This window comes from Delphinapterus leucas, chromosome 9 (assembly GCF_059928025.1).
Source record: "Delphinapterus leucas isolate spDelLeu-1000000601 "Yukka" chromosome 9, BTC_Dleu_Yukka2, whole genome shotgun sequence".
Taxonomy (NCBI): Eukaryota; Metazoa; Chordata; class Mammalia; order Artiodactyla; family Monodontidae; genus Delphinapterus; species Delphinapterus leucas.
Window position 1 is genome coordinate 70255180 of NC_143137.1, and position 20393 is coordinate 70275572.

At 35.5% G+C, this 20393-nt stretch overlaps 1 protein-coding gene and 1 pseudogene across 3 annotated transcripts in view; one reads left to right on the plus strand and one right to left on the minus strand.

Annotated features, from left to right (window-relative positions):
* The window catches only part of SNX13 (sorting nexin 13), a 141151-nt gene that overhangs the window by 71681 nt on the left and 49077 nt on the right, over positions 1-20393 (minus strand). For all 3 annotated transcript variants that reach the window (XM_022587589.3, XM_022587582.3, XM_089917693.1), the window contains exons 6-8: positions 5603-5724; positions 5412-5513; positions 3884-3972 (exon numbers count right to left, since the gene is read on the minus strand). In XM_022587589.3, the coding sequence (XP_022443297.2) occupies positions 3884-3972; positions 5412-5513; positions 5603-5724 (313 nt within the window). The remainder of the gene's footprint in view (positions 1-3883; positions 3973-5411; positions 5514-5602; positions 5725-20393) is intronic.
* LOC115801719 (phosphoglycerate mutase 1-like) lies at positions 18545-20379 on the plus strand (annotated as a pseudogene).

The window sequence follows — 20393 nt, forward strand, 5'->3', positions numbered from 1 at the left end:
ATCTGGGTTGTTGGTACATAAATGTCTATTGTATTATTCTCTATACCTGTCTGAGTTTGAAATTTACCTAATAGAAGATAATAAAAATAAAATATGTTAAAACAGTTACTCAACATTCTTTAGAATATATCTTCCCATTCTTTGCAGCTGTTTATGCTCCTACCTATTAAGGTTCTGCCTCTCCTTCAAGGACTGAATACAGAATTAATTTTCCAATTAAATAAACCCTATCATTCCAGCTGAACACTTTTTCACTTATACGTTTAAAATACACTAATGCCCTGTATTTAAGCCATTTATCACATACCATTCTCTATGTAATTTTGTGTCTTCTACTTCTCTCATACACTACAGCTCTTCAGGAACTTTTTGTATATGAGTGAGATTAGTTAATCTATTGATTTATCTATCTTCAAAAATATTTAGCCTCTTCTTCTCAAGGTCATTGTATTAAACATGGCTGGAATTTTATAAATATTAAATGATGGAAATGAAGAAACTAAGAATGTAATGCTGATTCTACTAAGACAATATTTTTACCTGTTATTACTCTTCAGTCCTTTATGCCTGTGAAATCTAAATTTATGAAATATCATTTCTTAGGAATACTGGAGAGGCTAAATAGCTACAAGTTTAACAGGATGTTTCACTTTTCTAAGTAAAGGACCAATTTATTTACTTATTCCTTTCCAGATCTCTAATTTATCTGTGCCATTTTCTGGTGTAAGTTCATAGAAGGTAGCCTTCACTTTATTTTCCTTTAAAGAAATACGTTATTTAAATTCTACTTTTGTAAGTTGTACAAGTCTTTTGACAACGTTTCCCCCACGATGAATTCGTATTTCCAAAAGGCACTAATGGAGCCTCCAGTAACTTTCTGAAATCTCTTTTGAGACACCGTACAGTCTCAAAGTAGAAGAAATTGCTTATTCTTTCAAGGTTAGCTTTAACTCTAACTTCTTAAAGATTATATTTATTTATAGAATCCCTTCCTTCAAATTATGTCTCTGACCACAGAAGCTCACATTTTAAAATGTACTTTGTAAGAAGAAAATTCACAAACAAGTATTTTTTGAAAGTTTCTTTTCAAAGTGAGAGAAAAAAACATGTGGACAAAATTTTTGAATAAATCTAGTGCTTCTTATTAGTTAATGCAAACAGTCAATATAGCTCAGAAAACTACACTGATCTCCTAATCTGCCTCATGAAAGGGTTTGGTTAGTCAAGATGTAATCATATGACTCAACAATTCCTCTACAGGTTCTAGTGAGAGCTCTAAATATTCCAAAATATGTAGCAATTTCCAGATAATTTTCATATACTTTAAGACAAGCACCAGCTGCCAAATATGAAGGCTCAAAAGATAGAGTCATTGAGGCCATGAATCTCTAAATCAATAAAACACGGTAATGGAAGAAAGGAGTAGCAATTAAACAGCAATTATCTCAGTCAAATACTGTGATCTGTACAATCCATACAAAGGATCCATCATATAAAGGAAAGAACTAAGAACTCTCTAAACTGTTATTTAATCTGAACAAAATGTCTTTTGGGGAAACCTAGATTTAATTATCAACAAAAGAAAACTGATAAAGAACTATCAAGTTAAAAGAAAAACAAACTGATTGCAGTGCTCTAACAATTATACTCAACTCAATTAGACTCAAGCAAAAATAAATAAAATATTGGTCTAAAAGAACAATCTATGGCAAAACATATTTGCTCTTTAAACAGTCCTACTTATTTTAAACTATAACCCCATGTAACAAGACTCATCTTCATTCCTGTCTCCTAAAAGTCAATTTAATCTTTAAGGAGCAGCAACAGCATGTCCACCACAGCCAGCAAGAAGGACAAATAGGTTTCCTTTGGCATTAAACCCAATTCTCTGATTGGGTATGTGCTATGTGGCAGGTACTGTGATAACCACTAAGTACATAATCATGACAAATACAAAATATGGTCCCTGTCTTTATAGGACTTAGGATTCTACTGGGGGAAAGAGGCATCAAGCAAGTAAAAGCAACAACCAAATTGTCATTTTAAAATATGGTAAATGTTATGAAGGAAAACAGTACTTACCTACACTAATGGGAATTATGAGGGGGCTTTTAGATTGGAGGCCTTTCTGAGGAAGTGAGATATGTGGGACAAATACAACTTAGCCAAGAGAAGAAGGAGAATCATTCTAAGCAGATGAAAAAGAGTACGAGACAGTCCTATGCTGGGGAGAAATGGCACTTCTGGAGAAGCCAATGTAGCTGGAACATAGTGACGGCATGGCATGAAGGCCAGAGAGGTAAACAAAGCCACATCATGCACAGTCTTACTGTAAGCCTTTTAAAAGGACTTGAGATTTAAAACATTTCCTGGATAGTTATTACTGGGATGAAGAAAAGACTTATAAAAGGTAGACAGGATTTGGAGGCAAGAATAAGATTTCCATCTTGGGCATTTAAAGTTTAAAAGGGCTGTGAATCTATCAAATAGTGATTTTAGTGGGCAGCTGTCAGAGGGGCCTAGAGCTCAGAAGGGAATCTGGCCTATAGACATAAATTTTTATTAGCATTTGGCTGGTGTTTAAAGCCATAGGAATGGATGAGCAAGAAGAGGGCTAAGAACTGAACAACTTGGATATTTAAAAGTTAAGAAGAGGAATTAAAGCATATAGAGGTGACTAAAAAAGAGACCGAAGGAGGAGAAAAAGAGAAGACAGTAATGACGTGGAACCCAAGAAAAGACAAAGTTTCAAGAGTTTCATTTCAGCCATGTGAAATGCTGCTGAGATACTGCCTAGCAGTGGCTATCTGGAGTACCAGGCAAAGACTCTGCTGCCAAATAATCAGCATGAATGAGTATGATGACTGATTAGCAGTATCTTCCTTCAGTGGTAGGTGTGAATCTAGTGATAGGCATGCCAGATATTTACTTCCCTTGGTAATGACTAGCCCAAATGATTGGTCTTCACTATATATAATCTATCAGACTCTTCCCATCAAAATCAAGCATTTTCTTCTCACTTCACAGTACCATTACCCTACCTGAGAAGTACACTGAACTCAAGTTAGAGAGCTATTAGGAAATTGATACTGCTTAAATAATAACAAACAAGCATTAAATAACAACAGACACCTTAGGAATCGGTGTATCTGTTCTGCAGAATGGTAGACTAAAGAGATCATAAGCTTTCATTTTTAGAAAAATTAGAAATTTCAATTTTACCCATTCAGCCAGGGTAAGGGCTAATGTTAGCATTAGCTAGCACTTCTCAATCACAACCAGTAGCCAAAGCCAAAATGTTATTCCTTTACATGTGTACAAAGAATTTTACTCCAAAGGTTTATACCCAGGGAATAAATGAGTCCAAGACTACTGTTCTCATCTGACTTAACTTATTTTCCAATGACAAGAAGTAGAATCTTAGCTACCCAGGTTTTTTTGAAAGTTTCTATCCAGAAGTGTTACTTTAGTCAGTCTAATTTAAGTAAATTTATAGGTGAAGCTATATTAAAGAAAATTTAAAACATATCTTTGTTATAACCCAAAATCCAAGTATCTAACTCTAACTCAGGCAGTTTTCAAGGTGTTGTCCAGGAACCTCTGGGGTGTAGGGGGAGACAAGCATACAGTGATATTTTCAAAAAGGAACATGATGGTGTGATGATACCATTAATGGAATGTGGGCTTGTGTATTTGTGTTGCAAAATTTCTTAGTTTTAATTTACAATACAATAAATATTGATAGATAAAGCCCACATAAACAGAAGCTCTTTGGGGTCCTTGATAATTTTTAAGAGTGTAACAGGGTCCTGGGACAAAAATTTTAATAATTACTACTCTAAGTTTCTTTACAGCCATGTATTTTGTATGAGCTTAGGCTTACCCTGACAAAGTATCGCATGATCTTGTTCTGGAAATCTCCAGGAGGTAGCAATAAATATAATAAGACCTCACACAAATCCCTTAGGAATCCTAGAAATAAAAGAAGTAGCTATAACAACATTAGAAAATATGAAGTCTCCACCTACTCTTGATATAAAACACAAATAAAGGTAGAAATAAGCAGTTGCCTGATTATACCAGCTTATTACCTTAGTAATCAGTATTCACTAAAAATTTCTTTATTGTTCTCCAAACAGCAACTATTCATTAATCAAACGAATACATATTTTTTATTCTGCCCAATTCTAACCCACATTTTGAATTGTTGAGAAACTTCAATTACAAAAGTGTTTTCCCCAAAAAGTTTTAGTTGTACCATGTATTCTACACTTCTACCACACATCTTTGCATACTTAAAAGTTATTTGCACATTTAAAAATACACTTGTAACTATTTTTTCAGGAAAGAACTTCCACTGTCTTGGCAGGTAATAACAAGAAGAGTATGCGCTTCTATTGGGTTGGCCAAAATGTTCGTTTGGGTTTTTCTGTAACATTATGGAAAAACCCGAGCGAACATTTTGGCCAACCCAATATTTTACTGATTGAGGAGGGCTTGATTTACATAAAAGGACTGTACATTATTATATCTATTTCTTACATTTAGTTCTTTCATATTAGTGCTAATGAAGTAGCAGTTAAGAACTGAATTGCACAATAAATATAAAAAGGAAAGAAGGAAAAAGGGAAAAAGCGGGAAGGAAGGCAAAGAAATAAAAAAGCTGAGCACATTTTTAAAAATCTAAGAAAACAATTTCCACAACTAGAAATGCGTTTCTGAATTGTTCATATGCTGACACTTCCCGGGAATATAATTATTGGGTCAGAACGAACTTTTTGGCCAATGCAATAAACAGCTAATCAGAAAAATGTGCCAAGTAGCACAGACTCCTAGTCGTTGTAAAACTAGGAAAAGACAACATCCTCAGCTAAAGCTTATCGGGTCTAACCTCTCAAAAAGAAAAGTACATCCAACCCTATAAATTTCATTTGAAATATTATAATCATTCCCTTAGGAAATATTCAGGGTAACAGGTGTACTCTTGAAATAGAAATAATAAATTCAAGGGGAAGATAAATTACTATAGATCAAAAAAAGTAAATTTATAATTATATAATGTTTCAGTTTGCTGTATTTTAAAAGATGACGAAAGAGGTACTCTTTAATTGCCATCTTTAAATTTTAAAGATGACCCTTAAAAAAGAAAAAAGAATCTGGAAACTATTTTTAAGAGTTAAAAAATACAATAAAGTGAATAGTAGCAGTGTCTTTACTATGCTGCCTGTCCTGTAAGAATAATTTCACTCTTAGATTTTTACACTTATATTTGTTCACTGATTCTGCTAACTTGTCTCCAACCAATGTGACTCTTAGATTTTACACTTATATTTGTTCACTGATTCTGCTAACTTGTCTCCAATCAATGTGAACAGTTACTGTTCTCAAAAAAGTTAAACTGAAAAGAAAACCTTCTTCATCTTTGGGAGATGTGCACACTAGGTCACGGCAAACGTCCTTCTCCATTTCAACTTCAACTTCAAAGAAGGTATCTACAAGATCTTCTGCTGTACCTGGACAAAGAAGGAACAATTCAAGACATACAGAATAATAAAGAAAAACATTTAAAAATCCGAATTTTCAAAGGGGATAAAGATATTACCTTTTACTTGATCATCTTTCTCTGTTATCTTCTGTTGAGCCTTTCTGAATACTCGTAGGTGTGTGCCAAAATCATCTACAATGCGTGTAGTAAAATAAGGTTGCCAGTCTATTTCTTTTGACCTTACAAAAAACACATGACATAAAAGCATTATATAAATGCTTTTTTTAATCAAAAAATAAGTTTATTTAATGACTACTGAAAGACATGATTATCAAAAGAGACTGAATTTATTTATACTGAGATTTTACTCATTTAACCATTATTACACCTTAGCATTCCCTTTCAAGAGACCCAGTTTATCAAATCTACTTAAACCCTCGAACAATATTCTTTGAAGTATTTTATGTGCCAAAGCTTAAAAGTACTATCTAAATGCTTAAAATAAATAAGAGAAAAAACAACAGGTATATTATGCAATTTCTCATCCCAGACATAACAATATATTAGGAATTCAGAATGTTTTTGCTTGCTTTTAAAAGAGCAGTTGAGATATTTCTTGGTTCCTTCTGAACCCTTTCTGAATTCTCCACATTCTTTCTTTTAGTTATACGGTCCAAGTTTTGAACCAAATATCTTTGGTATGAGCCTGACTGGTTTCTGTTTGCATATACAAACACTTAAAAACTTAACTATTTGAAATAACTATAGTCACATGGAAATGGTTTAAAGAGTAATGTAAAATACCACACTTACCCATGAAAAAGGTGATTACTGAGTTTATTAAGTTACCTAGTACTCTTATCTCTAAAGCAACAGACCTCAACAAACATCACTAATTTAGTAAACCAGTGAAACAGATAACAAATATAACAGATAAACCCAGATTATACATCTCCTTGGATTAAGTGATATTTTTAAACAAACATGTTATTCAATGCTATTTTCCTTAAGTTAGCACTAAAATTAATTCACCCCTTTAGGAACATACCAAATGAACAGAAGATAAAGAGGCTACTCATGAAGATGCTAGACAATGGGGGAGCAAAAAAAAGTTACCATAATTCATTATGCTAATTCACCATACCTGTATAATAAAGAAGCTAGTGAATAAGTTGACTTGATTACTGTCTTTTGAGAAAAAACTTTTAAATGTGGTAATGGCATTGAGGAATATAACAGATGGCTATTTTCAAACAAAAACATAAATTATTAACACTCATAATTTCTAATGCACAATTATGATTTTGTTATATACATGGAAAGAAAGAGTAAATTATAAGTACATGAATACAAACAATTTAACAAAAATAAATGTAACCTGAGCTCTGGGATCTGAGGAGTTACCATTACTCAGAATGTAAGAGCCATGTATATAAGCATACACTAAACTTGGTAACAATATTCAGTCTCAACATAAAACCTAAAATAAAAACTTAAACCTAGAGGTCTCTAGAGTCTCTTTTTGCCCTTATTTTAAAAAGAAAAGCACAATCTGTGTAAGCATCTTTCAAAACTCTTTACATGAATATTTGTACAAAATCATCCAAACCTGAAAATTTTATAAGAACAAAATTTACCAAATTTAGAAGAAAGCAGAATACATAATCTTTCAAATTACATATGTTCTGTTTCATGGTACAGTGCTATTTATAGAATTTACTGAAATTTTCAAACAAAACAAAATTTATTAATTTTAGAAGGCATTTTAAAACCTATCTCAATTCATTATGGAGGATGTAATGACATTTAAAATGACTGAAAGTTAACAAGTAATGCAAATACATGAAAATTATTTTAAGTATTAAATACAGATTTCTACTTTCAATATGCAAATATATTGAGGGTGGGGAAAACAGGGAACACAGTATTTCATATTCTCTATCCAAGGTCATCATTTTCCCTCTGCTTGACTCATTTACCCTGAATACATGCAAATCTATTATAAATCTCAACTCAAAGGAACTGTTCTAGGTTAGGAAGATAAGAACAACAGTAGTACATGACTTCTCATTTACATAATTAGGAAAATATCTACTAACAATTTCTAGTAGTATTTGTCTTAAAATTTGAAAGCCACACTTCCTTCTATTGATCCACAGGTAGTTTTATATTAGAGCTCTTAATATTATTTATTCTTAAATCATGCCTACAGTTAAGGCTCTTTTTCACTTTGTTTAAAATATTCCCCCACATGACTCCTAGTAAAAACACCTGGATTATTACACAATGAATCCTATTATCTACACTTTCATTTTATTATTACTTAGAGGCTTTCACTTCCTGAATTTAAAAATGAGAGCATACTTCCTATATGACCAAGAGAGTAAGGGATATATTCAACCCTACCCTGAGAATATACAATTTATATTAGGCCCCTGAAGCTTATATATCTTGACAGAATGCTTGTAAGAATTACGATGGTTAATTAGGAATGCAAATAAGCAATGAAGTCTTATTTAAAGAACAAAAGGAAAAGTCAAACTACCGAGTGTAGCTCTCTGATACATTTGGCATGCCTTATCTTCATCTCTAACACCATCATCTTATTCCGGGCCTTTTAATTGATCTCCCACGTCCACTCTAGTCTACCCTCCATTCTATTTTCCATACAGCAGCCAGACTGATCTTTTTAAAAATACAAATATGATAATACAAAACAAGAGCCGTAAAAACCCTTTAGTGACTCTCCGATCATACATAGCTGGGACCCTGCTTACTTCCTCATCATTTGTTCCACTGTCCTTCCTTTTCTGTTCTGTGTTTACCTCAATGCCTCTGGACAGACTATTCCCTCTGCCAAGTTTGCTCACCCTGTCCACTCTCCATAAATTTACCTTCGCTCCCCCACATTCCTTTGACAATTCTCACTTATACTTTAGAGTTCACCTAAAATGTCAATTCCACACGGCACTCTTCGTTGACCCTCACCCTTTGCTTTATTCCTTCAGACTAGGTCTGGATCTCTGGTTACATATTCTCATAACAGCACATTTTTCACTTTTTATAGCACTTACAACCTGCAGTTAAATAATTCAACTGCTGAGAGAAAAATCTCAGGAAGTCAGGGATTTTGTCTGTTTTATTCCACTATGTTTTATTCACTACTGGTGTTCCCCAATGGCTAAATAATATGTTAAACACTGGAGGCACTTGATACATACTGATTTATTGATTTCTCTTTCAGGGTCAGAGCACTGTTAATAGGTGCTTGGAGAATGGCCACATGAACCACATACAGCAACTGCTTCTTTACTCCTTAAAGTTCTGAAATAGGACATATATTGAGAAGCTCTTTTTGCGTCTCTAAACCCCAAAGCTACTTAATGCTAATGCCAAAAAAAGGCAATGAATGTCCCAAATATGTGGGCTGAGACTGAGATTACATAAATTGCTTCACTGGGGCCATCTATTCTAAGCAGTATACAGCTCATCATCAGTAACACAAAAAACACATCAAAATCAACTAAGACTGAACTGGACTGAATACATGTCCTTGATTCAAGTAAAAGATACACCATTTCATTAGCTGTGAAATTCAGCAAGTCACGTCACCGCCCATGGTTTTTCTCTAGGGACACTTACAGCTTTAAGAACCTATGATTAACTACATACCCATCCCAACACACACACACACACACACACACGCGCGTGCGCGTGCAGGAACACAACATAGAAAAGTGGTAACTGGTAAGTAAATCGAAATATTTGATCAAAAGAAGGAATCATGAATGTATTTCATTTTAACTTAAATCATATAAATCTTTCAGTGTAAGACTAAGATAAGACCTTTTGATTAATGTTTTGCTAAGTGTTATTAATGTGGCCTTTGTCTTGAATAAACCATTCTCACATTGAGGAAGTTATGGTTTCCAGTTTCTTTTAAATGGCATTAACAACTAACGACATCTGTGAACAAATCCAAATGCAGAATAAGTGTCTTTCAAGGCTTTTCACCAACATTTTATAGTTGTCTTTTACACACCTAATCCTACTGTGATCTATTTAGCAACTAGCTGAGTAAATTCCAAAGCAAGTGACCTCTTTTTCATAGGAACTACCCTGTCATACTCATATTCTTTAATCTATGTAGAAGTAAATTAAATTATATGATTATAATAAAAAGTATAAGCAGGGTACACAGGTTCAGAAACAAATACAACTTCCTTTTTTAACACACTCGATTGTCTTCCTCCTCTAAAGCATCCATGCTCAGCTCATACCACAAAACAATTATATCAGATTTTCTGTGCCCAGGAATCGACAACTAACTTCTGATAAGTTTAAAAGTCAAAAGGTAGGGACAGAAGTGGACAGAAGTACTAGAATGTAGCCTATTAGCCTAGCTTTAATGCTAAGGGCATGAGTCAGTATGTCTTACAAAGGGAATGGAGAATAACTGGTTAACTAAAGAGAATTTCTATTACAGTAGTACAGAATTGGTACCATTCCAAAAATAGCTTACAATTTTTTTTGATGATACCCACACACAGAAATAAGTAGAAGTTAGTTAAGTGCTATGTCATAAGTCAAAAAGGATTAATTAAAGAGGCCACACTACAAACATATTTTGATGAATGACTAGTATTTAAATGGGGTAAAGAAGGATATAGGAACAGACAAAAGAGGGATATGAGCATGGCCTATGCAAGAGTCATCATGTAGACCTGCCGAACTAAAGAAGTGGGTGACCATTTGGCAATAGAGGCAATCTTCACACACTGGGCAGAATACTGCCCTGGAAAAGGTCCTTTATGTCAAAACGATAAAAATAAAAACTGATTTTCCCACAGAAACAATCCTATAACAAATGTTACATTCCTGATGCTGTATTATTTTTTCACAGAAATGACTACTAAGACCTTATTTTAAAACAGTGAGAATGACACAGTAGGGACCTCCCTGGCGGTCCCAGTGGTTAAGACTCTGCACTTCCAATGCAGGGGGCATGCGTTCGATCCCTGGTTGGGGAGCTAAAGATCCCACGTGCCGTGTGGTGCGGCCAATAAATAAATTAATTAATTAACTAATTAAATAAAAAAAGAATGACACTGTATCTGCATAGTATGTATGTACGTATATGTATGTGTGTGTATATATATACACACACACACATGCATATATAAAGACTTTTTAAATGTGTATTAATCAATAAAGGTGATATAATAACCAACTGCATAAAATTACAATAATATGTATTAATCTCCTATATGAGGTCTTTTACCTTCTAATTACAAAATTCAGACATTTAAAAAAAATCATCAGTATAGTAAAATTCCTATACTAATGATTCCTAGTTTTTCTGGGTAGATTTTGACAAGCATCTTTGAAGACATTTTGAGAAGTTTTATTCCACTAGAGGATTTTTAGATCACTGACTCAGACGTCTTTTGCTGAAAGTGGGTGTCCTATCTGTGAAAGAAAAAATTCCTTCCTTGAGTCACGGAATCAGACAGTAACTTCCCCCTCAGACTTCACTATTATAAAGGATATACTCTTTAAAATACATAAACCTTTACATGTTTCCATCCTTCAAGAGTCCTTGAGGGAGTACGTTGTTAGCGTCAAAAGCTTCAGCCTAAAATTGAATTTGAGCAATATTTTAAAAGCAGAGAATTGTAAACTTGCTCCTAAATCCATTAAAAGATTTCCCCTTCTTCCAGTCTCAATTTGCTCATATTATAAATACTTCACGTTACCATAACCACCTCCCTAGAGCACCTTTGTTTCCCTTTTAAAATCTACTTTAAGGAGGTAGTTATAAGGACTGAGTATAAAATAATGAAACTGAACTTACATTAAATTTACTATTACTCTATACCATAATTCTTAAAAATATATGGAGAATTACTCTTTCATGGGAGCTAAATTAGCAACCACACGAGGTAACAACTTTCATTACTTCATGGCTGCTAACCTGTCTGCTCCCTTCCCTTGGCTGCACTGTTGTATGCTGAGTGGGAGAGCCAAATGTGCACATCTCTCTCCTAACTCCACATTCAGTGACTTTGTACTGACAGCTTAAAATCAACCATGGTGGGAGTATTTACACTTCACAAAACTTAAAGTAGTCGACTTATAAAACTACAAATTTATTGTTTTCAGTATTCAGTACAGAATAGTACTAGTTTGGATAATCAAATAAAAATTTTTAAAGTTTCACTGATACAAGACTTTTAACTACAGAGAAAAGACTGGTCTAGTAAATATCTTTCACGTTTAAGTCTTGTATCCTTTCTGACCATGCAGAAATACAATAAAAGGTTTAAATAAAGTTTATCATCACCCCACTCTAAGATCTACTATCAGTAAAACAACAGACTAGAGGAGTACTTTAATCCCAAAGTAAATTAAATCTAATTAGCCACACACTATAAAAAATAACTCCCCAAATGGTATTCAAAATGTGGGGTATGATAGAGAATGTGAGTGAGTGTTTTGAAGAGGAAGTATGAGTGAAAACAAACAAATCAAGATTAGTACCAACCATACCAGGGAATCTCAGTCTTTTAGAACTGAAAGAGATCTGAAATAATTACCACAAACCCCTATAATTACAGAGCCAAAACTTAAATTACTTATTCTAGATTATATAGTTATTGAGATCAAGGCTTTGTTTAAAAAAAAAAAAACAAAAACAAAAACAGGGTTCCTAACTTTCAATCTGGTGTTTTCTCTGCTATACCTTAACAACCTTCTGACTCATAAATGTTATAAACAAATTGGTAGAAATGGAGAAAAATTTAGGCATGCAGTTTTATATAACCATAGTAAAGGAAATGGTATTTAGTGAACTATAACTCCACCTAAGAAATCCATCCAGTTCTACATCCTGTGCCTCAATGCTTCAAAGAGGTCAAGGATGCATAACTTTTAAAGAACTTGGATCTTCAAATATAAAGAAAAACTTAGATAGAGGAACACACATGAAGCACACTCTATTTTAGGGTTGAGTATAAAGAACACAGAGCTGGAAGCCTTAATCAAGCTACAGGAAAAGAAAAAAAATAACCTGGGGCTAAGTGTGAATCTTCTTAAGTATAATGTTAAGTATTAAATATTAAATTCATGCTATTAAGTATTTTAATAAATAAGGTTTTCAGTAAAATTTACCTGATAAATGAAAAATTCCTAGACCCAACAGTGAAATATATATTAAATTTTGTGGAGAAAAATTACCAAGGAAGTCATAAATGGAAACTCGATTAACAATAATTTATTGAGTATTCACTACCTTATCATGTACAAAACACTATACTTAAGCATTAGTTTCAAGATAACTTCCCAAGGAAATAAAGATTCAGTGGCTACCTATACAAAACATGTCATCTACAGCTGAAAAAGTTTCTTTTATTTATGTGTTCGCAAGAATATAAAAAACAGAGAAACAGGAAAAGGAATTTAGTTGCAAAGTCATCCTAGATATTTTTATTGCTGAGCAACAAATGTTTCTGTCTTGGGCTATAAGAATAATACATGCCCGTTTTGTAAAATGTAATTTCCTTCTTTAGATTTTCTGTATCAGCTATAAATTAGCCTTAAATCCACAATCCAGAGATCACTGTTAATATTTTAGTGTTTTTCTTTTAGTCTCTTTGCTATGCTCACATACTTACAATTTTTTACACAGCTAAAATCATATAGTGTACACTACTTTGTGTGCTTTTTATTCTAATGTATTTCCTACTTCGTTAATACTACATAATATTTTAATGTATGCAAATCTATGTATTCCAGGGGTCAGCAAACTCTTTCTCTAAAACAGCCAATTAGCAACTGTTTTAGGTTTTGCAGGCCACATCATCTCAGTCAACTCTGTCACTGTAGCGCAAAAGCAGCCATCGACAAAATGCAAACAAATGAGTACAACTGTCCAATAAAACTGTACTTACAAAACCAGGCAGCAGTACAGTACACTCAATAATAAAATGACAAATAGCCTAATTTTAAAATAGGGAAAAGATCTGACAGACATTCTCTATATACAAATGACTAATTTGCACATGAAAAGATGTTCGACATCGTTAGCTATCAAGGAAATGCAAATCAAAACCATCATGAAATACCGCTTCACACCCACTAGGATGGATATAATCAAAAAGACAGACAATAACAAGTACAGGAAAGGATGTGGAGAAACTGGAACCCTCATACATTGTTGGTGGTAATGTGTAGCCACTTTTTAAAAGTTTGCAGTTCCTCTAAAGGTTAAACTAAGTTACCATATGACCAGAAACTCTACTCCTAGGTGCACATCTAAAAGAAATGAGAACATTAAGTCCACACAAAAACATGTACATGAGTGCTCATAGTAGCATTCTTTATAAAATCCAAAAGATAGAAGCAACCCTACTGTCTGCCAACTGATGAATGGATAAACAAACTGTGGTGTATCCATACAATGGAAAATTATTCAGCAATAAGAAGCAATAAGTAATAATATATGCTACAACAAGGATGAACCTTGAAAACATTACGCTAAGTGAAAGAAGCCAGTCACTAAAGACCACATATTGTATTATTTCATTCATGTAAAATGTCCAAATGCATAGAGAGAAAAAGTATATAATTGACTGCCCAGAGCTAGAAGCTTTGTGGGGGATATGGGGAGAGACTGATAGCGGATATCAGGTCCCCTTGTGGGGTCATTAAAATGTTCTTAGGGCTTCCTTGGTGGTGCAGTGGTTGAGGATCCACCTGCCAATGCAGGGGACACGGGCTCGATCCCTGGTCCAGGAAGATCCCACATGGCACGGAGCAACTAAGTCCATGAGCCGCAACTACTGAGCCTGTGCTCTAGAGCCCACAAGCCACAACTACTGAGCCCACGTGCTGCAACTACTGAAGCCCGCCATGCCTAGAGCCCATGCTCTGCAGCAAGAGAAGCCACTGCTATGAGAAGCCTGCACACTGCAAGGAAGAGTAGCCCCGGCTCACCGCAACTAGATAAAGCCTGTGCGCAGCAACGAAGACCCAACACAGTCAAAAATAAATTAATTAATTAAATAAATTTATTTTTTTTTAAAACTTCTTAAATTGACTGTGATGAAGGCTGCACAACTCTGTGAATATACTGAAAGCCAATGACTTTAAGTGGGTGAACTGTACAATATATGAATTATAAAAATATACAGTTAACCACCCCTGGTCTATTCTATAGATATAAAAGCTTTAACTTTTTCTCCCCTTTTAAATATTTAGATGGTTCCTAATTCTTTCTGCATCTTTCTGATTAACATCTCTTTTGAGCTAAGTTTTCAAATGGCAAAGAATATAAAATGACAATAGTATAAAACTTCACTCTTGCAAATGTCCATTACTGCCCATTATTGTACTTGCCTTTTGGACAAGTCTAGGAACATACGATTTACATTTCTATGGCAAAAGGGAGTGAGAAAAATGGAAAACAAACTAAAATCAAGCAGGACCCTTGGGACCTTCCCTAGACAGATCCCACCACCACCACCATGTCTTCCACCTGCCTCTTGTCTGTAGAAAAACTTCAGGCAAAGAATAAATTTAATCAAAGAAATGAGAAAATACAGAAACAAAGGAAAATAGTCAAACAGGACAAAATAATAATAGTTCAGTCCTTAAAGTCAAGGACCTTTAGTTCCTCCTCAAGGGCTACAGATAATATTGAGCCATATCCTCTGAGCTGTTTTACAGATATTAAAACCCCCACCAGGTGGAAAAAGTTAACTACTTGATGACCAGACTGTAGCCCTGACATAAGCTGCTCCATCTTACACAATTCTAAGAACTGACCTCAAGGAAATGGGAACAAACTGACCCTGGAACTGAAGATTCACTGTACTTAAAGCAATCATGATGATGCTAATCAGACCACCTCATGACCAATTTCAAGATGACTATCAGAGCTTACTAAGCTGCTCTGCACAAAGCCCCCTCCCTCTGCCTATACACCCCTGAAACTCCCTTTTAAAAGCTCTTGCCCCCTGATCAGCAATGGGGAGTTGACTTCTGGACATGAGTCCACCTTCTCCCCGGGTTGCCAGCTTCCTGAATAAAACAAGCTTTCCTTTCCAACCAAAATTTGTCTCTCAAGCAGCGAGCAGTGGGACCTGAGTTCAGTAGCAAAACCCCCTGTCATTCCAGGAACAGTGATACCATCAGCATCAGAACCACTGAATCTCAGAACCTACATTTCCTATGTCCTTACACCATGGGAAAACCCTTCAGGAAGGAACACAGTAGCATTAGAATATATCTCCTTTCCACTAACCCTAGGGTTCAGGGAAACATGTGTAGAGTTAGTAACCACATTTCACTTTTGAGAACAACAAGGTTCCTTGTTCACTTGTACCTCCTCATATACTAACCTTATCCCCCTTCTGAGAACTGTGCTCAGATTATTCCTTTTGCCTAACATGTCCTTTATCCCTCCCTCTCCATCTCAATACACCCATTCTTGAAGTCCAGTTTTGGCCTCAATCCACATGAGGTCTTCATCAGTGACTCTGGTCCATTCTATCTCTAGATGAAATCCTCTAAATGCCACACAAATCACCACTTTATTTCTCTCCATTTCATGTGCTTTAATTTTGTCTCCCTTTCCCTTCCCCCTCAAAAAAAAAAAATAGAGCTAAGAAGACAAGGTCAAAGAATCTGTGTATATATCCTAGGAATGTAACAAATAACAAAAACAACAATAATAACAAAGAAGTTAACATTCACTGAACACATACTATGTGCCAGATCCTATGATGTTTTACATGCATTTTTCCCCCATATAATCATTACAACAATCCTATGAGAAAATTACCCCATTTTACTGATGCAGAGATTTAGGCACAGAAAGTCAAATAACTGGCTCAAAAAGTCATTTATTGGTTGACAAATACTTTATGAAATATTTCATGCACATCATCTCCTTTGCCCCTCACAACTCAGAGTGTGCTACAAGTTCTGCATCACTGCTGTACAGAGTTGTTAAGAAATGTTATTTTAAGTACATTGTAACTTAATGGTACAGGTAGAATTATAATACAAATCTCCCAGGGCTTTCTATCCTATATCATACTATCTTATTTGAAGAGAGAATAAAAATACATGGGTTATCACAGATTCATCTGCTAAAGCTCCAGCCTAATTTATGCCCAGGCTCCACAGAGAACTCAAGTGCTATGGGAAGGTTTCCTTCCCTAAACTGTTACTAGAATAACAGGTACTAATGTTAGTATGAGGTGTTATCATTACAAAGTACTCTCTCACATTCGATGTCATTTAACCCTAACAACAACCTGATAAGCAGACATAGGTTATCACTAGACTCAAAGAATTTATGGTTTTTACCCATTCAAGGCCATAGAGCTTAATAAATAATAGAGCTAAAGCTCAAAACCAGAACTTCACACTCTAAGTATATCCTTTTCTTCCTGTTATATCTCAAAATGAGTATTTTGTTTTATGTTGATGTTCTGTAATTGTTTCCCCAAGCTGATGAATAAATATGAACACTAGAATTTGGTGGTTCTAAATCTTTTCTGGGTTCATAGGCCCTTTTTGAAAATAAAATCTATGGAATCACTCAATAGGAAAAATAACAGACAATTTTGCATACATCTTCAGGGCTTCATGGGCTGTTGGTTAAGAGCCCTATGCAAGATTGTAATTTGAAGGAGAGAAGTGATAACTTATGCTTCACAGTGCACAGCAGACAAGAATAAGAATTTTTAAAGTATTTGAGAGATTATAACCAGGCTTAATTTTCTTGATATTCACATTGGAAATAGTCAAGGAGCCTCTGTGAAGACATACATTTTAGTAGTAACAGAAAAAGCCAATGAAGGACAAAAATAAAGTCATTCACAGAAAAGGCACAAACAATAACTGAGCTTTACTGTATGCTACAGGTTTTACATCATACTGTTTTTTAACCTGAAAGCAGCCTCAAAAGTAGCTTATTATCAGCTCTTTACAAATAAGGAAACTAAAGCTCAAGAGAGGCTGATTAATTTGCCCAAAAACTTAAGACCAATGAACAAGCAAAGATATAAATTCATATCAGTCTAGTATGGAAGAAACCTGGCTCTTCCTGTAATCACCCAAATACTTAGCTTGAAAGCACAGAATATTAGAGAAGGGGGAAAAAAAAACTTACGACAGGAAGTTTAAAGAAAAGGTGGTTATAAGATCAAAAACAGGGAAAGCATTGCAATGATACGAAAGAAAGGTGGGAGAAACTAAGATGAATAATCTAGATCATAATATATCTGGTAGCAAGTGGAGGAAAGAATACTATTAAGAACAATCTGATTCTAATTCTCGCTCTGCCCCCAACTCAACAGATAATCCTACACTAATCGCTTAATCTTTCTGGAATTTAGCTTCCTTGTCTGTGAAATTATGGATGTTGGACGGCATAAAAACTTAAAACTTCTAAATTCCTTCACAACTTTGGAAACATTTTCACAAGGACTATTTTCATTACATTCCACTGAGCAGGGATTTTGCTTTATTCATTGCTGTATCCGCAGCACCTGGCTGGTACAAAGTAGACACAAAATATTAGTTGAATGAATAGATGAATTTGATCGTGACAATAACCCTGTGAGGAATGCAGTACTGGGCAGGTATTTATTATTAGGCTTATTTCACATGTGAGAAAAACCAAGATCCAAAAAATTTTTTAATACTTGCTCACAGTACTGCGGCTAAATGGTAGAGCAGGATACAAACTCAAGTCTTCCAATTACTAGTTCAAAGTTCTTTCTAGGTCTAAAATTTTTTATATTTTCATATACTCTTAAGCTGACACAAGAATAATGAACTCTTCTTATTCCCACTCTTCCAAAGGGAGAAAAACATCATTAGGATGGTGTTACCATAAAAAGCAGTGAATGACCGATTCAAAAGAATGATCTTAAAAAATACCTAACACAATAATGTTACATATATGAAATAAGGAGATAAAATCCAATTTCTGACTTCTTTGATTATACTTTATTATATTTTCTGTGTTCCACAGTTAAGTCTACACTCCTAATTATGGCTGGCTACTTTACAATGTTTGCTGTTAATCATAAGGGAGAAGGAGCTCAAATCTACCTAAGTAAGGTTAAAATTCAAACCATGAAACTTACTGTAGGCCTCCTCAGTGATCTCAGGCTGAGGAACTCACCTCACACTCTAAAGCTTAAGATCAACTGAATTATAGAAGAAAAAGTCTTGACAGGGCAGCATGAGCTAGAAATATCTATGTGAACAGAGATGGAAACAAAGTAACAGCCCTAGGGCAAAGCTCTATTCTCCAAGACTCTCAGAAGTACAAAAGTATATTTCAAGAACCTAATTAGGGAAGAAGAGGGGTTGGTTGGAGAATAATACCTTCAGATTAGACAGTGTACTCCTGGCATAGCAATGCAGCCTCCTGCCTTGAGGCCACAGGCTCATAGGAAAATCACTCTGTGTACTGGGTAGCAAACTTTTATTTAAGAAAAAAAAAAGATTGCAAATTCGCCCAAAGATAGAATCCTTTCTTTCAAAAATAAATAATTTCTGCATATGAAATGCCCTCCGCAAAATCAAGCAGTTTAAATACAAGGATATAGACCAAAATATTTTGTCATATGGGAGGCAGTATGTAAGGGGTGTTTGTAAAGTGAGAATTTTTGTATACCTCAGAAAAGTTTCTTAAAGGAAACTCATTAAAATACACTTCTCTTCTGAAAGTAAACAAATAAACTGAATACGTATTCTCCACTGACTTATGCTCCTTTGGTTTCTTCTTCCTCTAAGATGACCCCGCTAGGTATGTGCCAAAAGTGAGCAGTTATGCTGAACTATTTTCAGAGCGTTTGAATAAAACAGAATATCTGGGGTCATGACCTTGGCATCTCAGTGAGCCCCAGTCTACGCTGCACCGGGAACCGCCGCCATGGCCACCTACAAGGTGGTGCTGATCCCACACAGGAAAAGCTGTAGAACAGCTTCAGTGGCTGGAGCAAAGCCAACATGAGCCCAGGAGGCGTGAGGAGGTGAAGCACCACATGCAGGTGCTACAAGATGCTGGCTAGGAGTTTGACATCTGCTTCACCACGGTGCAGAAGAAAGCCATTTGGATCTTCTGGACAGCACTGGATGCCAATGACCAAGTGTGGCCGCCAGTAGTGAGGACTTGACTTCAATAAAGCAGAAACTGCTGCCAAGCATGATGAAACCCAAGTAAAGATCTGGACATGCTATTATGTCCTATCACCTCTTATGAAGCTCAACCATCCTTCTACAGCAACATCAATAAAGACTGAGGTATGCAGACCTCACTGAAGATCAGCTACCCTCCTGTGAGAGTCTGAAGGACACTATTGCCAGAGCTCTGCCCTTTTGGAATGAAAAAATAGTTCCCCAGATGGAGGAGGGGATGGGGGTACTGAATACAGCCCACGGCAATAGCCTTCAGGGCACTGTCAACCCTCTGGAAGGTCTCTCTGAAGAGGCTACTGTGGAGCTGCACCTGCCCACTGGTAGTCCCACTGTCTATGAACTGGACAAGAAGCCCATGGAGTTCCTGGGAAATGAAGAGCCCATGTGTGAAGTCATGGAGGCTATGGCTACCCAGGGCAAGGCCAAGAAGTGAAGGCAAGCAAGCAGCCTACTTTCCCAAGGACACCCCCCTCCCACCCCATTCCTCTGCACCTCTTCCCTGCACATGTCTGTGGGCATCTTAAGTTGTAGCTCCAGATGGGGATCAGTGGCTCCCAATTTTCTTTTAGCCATTTTGTCTCCTGCTCCCATTTCCTTCACACAATCTAGTCAGAACAGCACCTATGGGGCAAAGGGTCCTCAGTCCAAGCCAAGGGAAGACTTATTCAAGAGGGTGGACAGGAAG